The 8,754-nt window shown below is 46.9% G+C and overlaps 1 protein-coding gene across 2 annotated transcripts in view; it reads left to right on the top strand.

Annotated features, from left to right (window-relative positions):
• Positions 1–3,937: 3,937 nt before the first annotated feature.
• The window catches only part of FHOD3 (formin homology 2 domain containing 3), a 373,673-nt gene continuing 368,856 nt past the window's right edge, over positions 3,938–8,754 (top strand). For both annotated transcript variants that reach the window (XM_034066335.1, XM_034066332.1), the window contains exon 1: positions 3,938–4,102. In XM_034066335.1, the coding sequence (XP_033922226.1) occupies positions 3,938–4,102 (165 nt within the window). The remainder of the gene's footprint in view (positions 4,103–8,754) is intronic.

Below are 8,754 nucleotides of genomic sequence, written 5' to 3'. Positions count from 1 at the left end.
CTCGCACAGAAGAAGGTAAACTCTGTAGGACAACTGTCAGAGTATCTAACATTCCTAGGGCGGTATGACCATAGATCCAAGGCTTGATTGTCACAGATCTGTGCAGGATCTTTGCACACTGAAGGATTTGGGAACTGCGCACCTCAAACTCACCTTCACTACCAAACTACAGTATTAGCCAGTGTCAACAGCATACTACATTACTTCACATACAGTATTTACCAGCTACCAAAGAGAACAATTTTCAGTAAGAAACAGTTTGAATGTGTGATTCTCCAATTAAGTTTTGATTCAGACCACTGACAATCTTGGGGGCCATCACAGGTCCTTAGCTCCCAAAGTAAAAGTTTCCTGTTAAGGTAGGCTCTTCTGTGGACATTTTCTGTGATCCAATCATGTGATATGTAGCTCAGTTCCTATTGCAAACAGTAGAAAACCACTTTTGTAAACAAAAATATCATATTAAAACTGTATTCTTGATCTGCCAGCTCCTCAGTTTCCCCATCTGTGGGGCAAGAATAAGCAGGCAGTATTTAATGGCAGCAAAGAGCTTTGAGATCCTTGGATGAAAGAGGCTGAAATCCACATTGTTATTCTTGGTCTTGTGACAGACTGGATTTCACTTGCACACCATTATTTTGAGAAGTGTGCTAGGTTATTTGCCTGTCCACGCTAACAATGAAGATAAATCACGCTCCACACTTCACTATGAGAACGAAGCGTTATTTACAGGTTATAGTGTGGATAAGGCAGAAATACTGTTCCCATCACTACAGTAAAGGATCTGTCAGCACTTCCATTACCATGCTTTAATTCCAGTGGTTTGCAAGCCCATTTTGATTACTGTTACCAACAGACTGCTATTTTTCAGCTTTATTAATGTTAAATAAATAAATCATGGAAGGTAAAATTGCTTTTGTTCTCCCATAACTAAAACTGGCTTGAAGTTGAAAGAATGAAATTTGGAAAGCACTTCAAGTTGTCTGACAAAGAGGGATAAAGAAGACAAAGGATGGGCCACTTCACATGCTTACACTGTAATCTCATGATCATGCATCTAGATTTGTATTGACATGATGTCATACAGGAAAAAACTAATAATCCTGTGGAGTTATTCCAATTGCTCCAGTACATAGTATCATTTTTTAAAACTGCTTAAATACATATTTATGTTTTGTCTGGGTGGTCCTTGGGTTAGAGAATATGCTTTCAATAACTTTCCATCAAATATAATTTTTGTATTTTTAATAAAAAGGGGAAACTAAAGACAAAATCTATGTTATTTCAACATTCATGTTTCAACAATACTGAAATTCAAATTTAAGTTTGACACAGCATCTGAACTCCTTCAACAATGTATTTTTAAGTAATGCCAACAATGGGATGAGTTAAGAAGAATAAATCAACCCCAAATGAAAACTGCTAAGTTATGCTTCATTCCTGAAAAATGTGTGCGTGTGAAGGATTTCCCCCCCCCCCTCCCCCCTTTTTTTTTTTGGAAAAGAGCTTAGGAGCTTAAAACTGTGAACTTTACTTGATCGTGCACAGGCTTTGTTTTTTAGAAAGGGCTTGTGGGATGGACTCGAGGATCCCAAGGTGAGCAAGTAACACAGCCCATCTCAGTTGCCTACCCCAGTAAGGGGACTCACTGCTCCATGATACTACTGAAGGCAGAAGGACAACAGCCTGGATGCCCAGAGCTCCTGAATGCTGATTTTGTTCATTGTGACTGAGGGAAACACTCTCTCTCTCACTCTAAGGAGGCCTCACCTTCCGTGAGGAGGAATGGGATAGAACAACCACACATACAGTTCTTGTCATGTCTCTGATTGTCTTTCCAGATGCAATGCCCATTGCACCTCATGCCGTGTACCTCTGACAGGCAGTATCTGGATGTTTGTTTGAATTTTACTGTGTGCTAAGGTCTTTAAAAAGCCATCAGTGTTCACTTACAAGGCTGCAGGGGGACAGCAAGAAGGCAAGTTGCCTGATTGCCTTATTTTAGCTGCTGCACCGAATAAATAGAAGTTTGCAAGAGAAAGGCGAGAAGAGGGAAATGGAGAGGGAGAAGGAGAGGGGAGAAGGAAAAGAAGAATAAGAGGGAAAGGGAAAGGAGAAGAGAGGGAAAGGAAGAGGGAGTGCTGCTGAGGAATTGGGTGACACAACCCATAGGCCCTTTTTTTTTGTCGGAGCTGAGGGAAAAGGAGTGGATAAAACATTGGCAGTGAAATGTCTGAAAAGGCAAGATAGCTTCAGAGTTTTAAAATCCATCTTTATTTTAGCAGATTTATGCTAGATGTTAATTTCTGAAAATATGCCTAACTGCTGGCCAAACTGAATAATGACAACTTAGTCCCCAGAATAACAGAAACAGAAGGACAGATCATGTGTGGACAGAAATCCCCTTTTTCTCCCAGTGCTGACCAATACTCCCAAACCAGTAATCATTTTGGGAGGAAACAGTTGCTTCATGCCAACACTATGATCTAGAGGCCATGCTTTCTTGCTTAAGACACATATCTGTGATAAATCCCCTGTTTCTCACAGTGCTACAGCTCCTGTCCCACAGCCCTCTCTGTGAAGGATCAAAGGATAGGCAATCATGAACCCTGTAAAGTATGGCACATGCTCTTGGGTAGGTAGATGCTCAGCTTGTGGAAATGCAGCCATTCCCCCAGAACAGTGAGACCCTTCGTTCTTTGTATTTCACCTGTAACTTACTTCATGGTCCCTCTCCTACCCCCATTTCGCTAAGAGTGCATCGGGGCACGTGTACCCCCGATTCCCACAGATGGTGTTGCAGACCTGGCAGCACAGTGCATATTCAACTCGGACAGTGCAATGCTGAGGTCTGTGTCTGCCCCTGTGCCTTCGTTCCCATCTTCCCCTGTGAGGAGAGAGCAGGCCTAAGGCAAAAGGACAGCAGGCTGTGAGACCTGGCAGCTCCTGGCCTGTCCTGCCCAGAACAGAGGTACCCTTTAGGCCCAAAGTGCTGGGAAGCCAACAGGACTCTGAGTTCATAGAACCACAATGGCAAAGAGGTTTTGTACAAATACAAAGAAACCCACCTAATAATCCTGGTGGAATGCCCAGGTTTCAAGTCAGCATCTAACCTTTTTTTTTTTTAAGCTTCCTTTTGAAACTGTGTAAATATTACACTAAAGATTTAGGACACCCGGGATGCCTGTGACAGCAAGGTACAAGCATACTTCTAAAGGAGGGGAGTGACCCCTACCGCTGTAAGGGGCTGATCCCCGCAGTCCCTCTCCCCCCCAGCAGCCGTTATTCTTCTCTGAAGCGAACATCTCAGCCCTCAGAGAGGAGAGGAGGGTCGCTGCGTGGGGACACTTCCCTCCCTCTCCCCTGCGCTGTAGGAGAGGTTAACGGTCCGGCCTGCAGAGGATCCCAGGCGGGCCCTCCTTCCCGCCCGGTGAATGGGAGGTCTCCTCAGGCCGGGGGGGAGACGGGAGCCGCCTGGGAGCGCTTGAGGGCGGTGCCGCCGCCGGTGGCCGCGGGGGGGCGCTGGCGGCCTCCTCCTCCCTGTGCTGCCGGTGTGAGTGTGCCTGCCGCGGCAGTCCCGCTGCCCGCTCGGCGCGCAGCGGCCGGGCATGGAGGAGCTGCTGCTGCTGCCGCCGCTGTTCTGCCCGCGCCCGGCGGCTCCGGCGCCCCCTCCTCCTTCTTCGGCCTGAAGCGTGCCCGCACTCGTGGATCCCTGCGGGGAAGGGGCTATGGGCCGCCTCCCCGAGGCTCGGCGGCTGTGAGGCGGCTGGCGCTCGCTCGGGAGCCGGCGGGCCAGCCAGGCTGCTGCTGCTGCTGCTGCGGCTGGGAGAGAACGAGTGCCGCTTGCAGCAGGCGGCGGGCAGCACTTCTGTGTTGGTGACTTAGGGGTGCCGGTCCCCCCTTCAGCGCCCCAGCCGCGGCGGTGGATGGATGCGCCATGGCCACGCTGGTGTGCCGGGTGCAGCTGCTGGATGACACAGACCCCTTCAACAGCACCAACTTCCCGGAGCCCACCCGGCCTCCGCTGTACACGTTCCGGGAGGACATCCCGCTCGCCACACAGCTGGCCGGGGTGCACCGCCTCCTCCGCGCCCCCCAGAAGGTACCGCGGGAGGGGAGAGAAGGGGGTGTGTGTGGGGGGCAGCGGGCGAAGGGCAGCGGCTTACCCGCTGGAGCCCTGCGGTGGTGAGGACGGGCCTCGGACCTTGCGCGGAGGCGGCCGGGGCTCCGCAGCCCGGCGGGGCTGTGCGGGAAGGGCGTCCGGCGGAGGGGCTGCCCTGCCGGTCCCGGTGTCCCGTTGGCTTCTGCCCCACCGGCGCTATCCCTCGCTCCGGCAGTATAAGTATTAAGTCCCGGGGGGACGCCAAGGGAGGCTCCCACCGCTGCTCTTCTGCGTTCCCAAACGCCTTCAGGGGCATCTACCACCTCTGGTTAGCTGTAGGTGCTTGTACGGTTTTCCTCAGGAGAAAAAATAAAGGCTCACCAAATGCCCTCGTTTGGTATTAAATGCTACATGCCTATCCCTCGGTAGCGATGTCTGAGTATCTGGGGATACTCAGGAATAACGTGCTGTTTGAGGACAGCCGAGCTGTGAGAAGCACGGGTGCGCAGGCAGGATCCGAGCTCCGCTGTGGTGAGGTTGAATGGGCTCGGCAGCTACAGCCAGGGCTTTGGTAAAAACAGCAGCGTGTCTGCTGCCCTTGAAACAATTGGTGCTACTAGTGCCTCCTGCGAGGAGCTGCAGCATGTTACTGCCATGGCCCTTGACCAATCTTGCCTATCTCTTCTTGCATACTTCTTCTAATGCATATGCTGGCATCTGCAGTCCTGCCCTTGAAGTCAGGCACCCGGGCATGATCCTTGAATTTTCAGTTTTGAAAGCAGTGCCATTGATTGACATAATAATAATGTCCTTTCATTATTATCTTGCATCTGCACATTAGTTCTGCAGAGCGCACCAAAGAAAAAAGGGAAAATGTCCACTTCTTTTTTCTTCCCAGAAGAAAACAGAGTTAAAGTTGTAAAACTTATTTGCTGTCTGATGAAGTGGGAAGAAAATACTCTCTTAACATCATTTGTTGTATTCTGTCTTGCTCTTTGGGAGCTTGCGGGAAGATGACAAAGAGCTGTGTGTGCCCTTAGATTTAAGGATATCCAAACCCCCATAAAAGTATTTCAGAGAAAAGCTCTTGGAGCAGACAGAAGTTTTGCATTTGTAGAAGGGTTTCTTGCATAATAGTTGCCAAGGATACAGCATCCAGCGAACAGAGCTCTGCCTGGCGCACAAAACCTTTGGAAGCTCTTGGTGTGCTGGGTCAATTCTGTTTTCATGTGCTCAGTTGTCCCCAATTCAGAGACTGGTCCCATTGTTTTCAAGGGAGGCTTTTTTTTTTTTGGAGTCAGAGCTAATTAAAAGAAGGGCAGGAAGGATTCCGACACCTAATGAAGTAAATAAAGAGATAAATTTTGGATTTACAGTTAATTCAGCCTGATTTTCAAGGGTATTGCACTGTGCTTTGTGTTTACTTCGAATACTGAACCACCCCCTACTACCCTTATCCCCTTTCTTTCCCCATTTGGTGTCTTAGGAGCCACCTACAATCGATGGCCACTTCTATACATTTAATTGCTGCCCTGTGTTTCAGTGTGCAGTGTGTTTATCAAGTTTGATTGTTTGGAAACTGGACTTGCAGACTTTGGTTGAAAGATGGCCTGAGTATCTAGAGGTGCTGTAAACCTGGCTATTGAAAGATAGCTACTCTGCTAAAGGCAAGTCCTGGCCCAGTGACTTAATCTGAGGTTCTGATTCTTGCAAGTGTTTTGTTTCTGCAGTTGTAATGATGTGGGCAGGCTCATTGGAATCTGCTTATATGGTTACAGTTACCTTTGTGTTTGCAGAACCAGGGCCTCTTCCAGAGTGCCTTGATTGGCCTCTTGGCCTTCTCTTAGCTTCTAGAAAGGAGGAGGGGAAAAAAGCTTGATTAGATTTGTTTACCTTTGCTAGTTATATTGAAAGCTTAGTTCTTTGTGTGCACGTGCAGTTACTTTCTGTGTCTGGCATTACATCTTTCTGTATGTGATTTGCTTTTTAAGCACAGGCTTTTTCCATTTTCTTTTTTGGAGGTGGGGATATGCTTCCTGTAGCTTTTCCTCAAGACTGTATTCACCTGATTTATAGAAGATTTTGCTCCATTTCTTCCAGAGATCAGGACAAACTTTGTGATCTCAGAAGAATGCAGCTATCAAAGCAAAGCGTAGATTGAAATTCAGGTGTCAGTTCACATTGACACATTTGGGTCTTCATTGTTTAATTACTTTGAAAATTAGTGAGCTAATGGATTGATGGTTCATTTAGTATCTTGATGGTGTCTAAAGCAAAATACCTTGGAGTAGAATCATAGAATAGTTAGGATTGGAAAGGACCTCAAGATCATCTAGTTCCAACCCCCCTGCCATGGGCAGGGACACCTCACACTAAACCATATCACCCAAGGCTTCATCCAACCTGGTCTTGAACACTGCCAGGGATGGAGCATTCACAACCTCCCTGGGCAACCCATTCCATTACCTCACCACCCTAACAGTAAAGAACTTCTTCCTTATATCAAGTCTAAACCTCTGCTGTTTAAGTTTCAACCCATTACCCCATGTCCTATCACTACAGTCCCTAATGAATAGTCCCTCCCCAGCATCCCTGTAGGCCCCCTTCAGATACTGGAAGGCTGCTATGAGGTCTCCATGCAGCCTTCTCTTCTCCAGGCTGAACAGCTTCAACTTTCTCAGCCTGTCTTCATATGGGAGGTGCTCCAGTCCCCTGATCATCCTCGTGGCCCTCCTCTGGACTTGTTCTAACAGTACCATGTCCTTTATATGTTGAGGACACCAGAACTGCACACAATACTCCAAGTGAGGTCTCACGAGAGCAGAGTAGAGGGGCAGGATCACCTCCTTTGACCTGCTGGTCACGCTCCTCTTGATGCAGCCCAGGAAACGGTTGGCTTTCTGGGCTGTGAGTGCACACTGCTGGCTCATGTTCATTTTATCATTGACTAACACCCCCAAGTCCTTCTCCGCAGGATTACCATGAATTTCTTTTTTGCCCAACCTGTAGCTGTGCCTGGGATTGCTCCGATCCAGGTGTAGGACCTTGCACTTGTCATGGTTAAACTTCATGAGGTTGGCATTCCTTCCCTCTAGCGTATCAACAGAATCACACAGCTTGGTGTCATCGGCAAACTTGCTGAGGGCACACTCAATCCCATTGTCCATGTCAGTGACAAAAATATTAAACAAGACTGGTCCCAACACTGATCCCTGAGGGACACCACTCGTTACTGATCTCCAGCTGGACATTGAACCGTTGACCACAACACTTTGAGTGCGGCCATCCAGCCAGTTCTTTATCCACCAAGTGGTCCACCTATCAAATTGATGACACTCCAATTTAGAGACAAGGATGTCATGTGGGACAGTGTCGAACGCTTTGCACAAGTCCAGGTAGATGACATCAGAGTTTATAGCTCAAATACATAGTAATGCTGATGTCTGAATCATTCTTCGAATCTTGTGACCTTTCTGCCAGCAAGTTCAAATTATCAGTGCTAGTTTTATCAGTTTTTAAGTTATCATCTTTTGACTGGGATGAATACTCACTTATTCTCTTGAACAGTGCTGCCAACTTGCTGCCTTCAAATCACTGGTTTGTACATCTCCTCATAGACAGTGTACTGCTGTGGGATGTACTTGAGAGAGTGAAGTTAGTAGCAGCTCACTTCAGTAGGTGTCAGATTTCACCATTACTGAGTTGAAATTTGTAGTGACAATGGTATTTTTGTAGTTAAAATCACTTGTGCATTACAAGTCGTAAGTTAAATATTATAAACAATTATTAAAGAAAAACATTTAAAACTCAAATGAAAAATGCTTTGGCATCCTGACCTGTTGCAGTATGTTATTGATAGCTTATTTTGTAACCAACAAATGTTATAGCTTGACTGCAAAGGGCACCAATTTTTTAGCCCAGTTCTCTTGAAGTACAACTCTTGATTTCGTATGTTAGGTTTACTACTTACTCTTTTTAAACATACAAGTATACTTAAATCTGGATGCAAGTCTAGATCTATGAAGTGTCTTCTGAGAGACAGTGGGTTTAGATCCTTGTGGAGGAGCACAGTGAAGTTAGGTGATCAAGTTCTATGAACACTGGCCACGATGGGCTTTACTTCCCTGAATGCAGCAAGCATCTGGATGAGGTGGATCACCTAAACCAGTTGACAGGGAAAACTAATAAGAAAAGTGTCTTCAATCCTTTTTTCATTTGGAATTAGTTGGCTAATTGCAGCTTTCTCCCCCTGACCTTTCCCCCCCCACTTCTCTCTGTGCACACATCTTTTGTTTTATCTGGATGGTGCAGATGCTGTATCCTGGGTTGCACTCTCTGTTCTTCTTTGTGTGTGTGGCATGCACACAGACTGAACTGAGCCCCATTTCCCCATGGCACTGCTGTGGGAAATGTTTCCTGCGGGTATCCCCCAGGGGTTCAGGTGCCTTGGTGCTAGATGGTGCAATGCTATCTGAGTTGTTGATACAATGAAGTACCATAAATTGTGTTGTGAGATATTTGCCACATCTACAAATTTTTGTGGAGTATCTCATCCACATTGTAGAACTTCTGCTAGTTGCTTATATTGATTGCCCAACGTGCCATTTTGGATTTAGTCTTTGCTGCTTTGTTTCTGAGGATTTTAGGGCTCT

This window comes from Melopsittacus undulatus, chromosome 1 (genome assembly GCF_012275295.1).
Source record: "Melopsittacus undulatus isolate bMelUnd1 chromosome 1, bMelUnd1.mat.Z, whole genome shotgun sequence".
In the NCBI taxonomy this organism is placed as follows: Eukaryota; Metazoa; Chordata; class Aves; order Psittaciformes; family Psittaculidae; genus Melopsittacus; species Melopsittacus undulatus.
The sequence above is the reverse complement of the archived record's forward strand: the minus strand, read 5'-3'. Positions and strand labels throughout refer to the sequence as shown.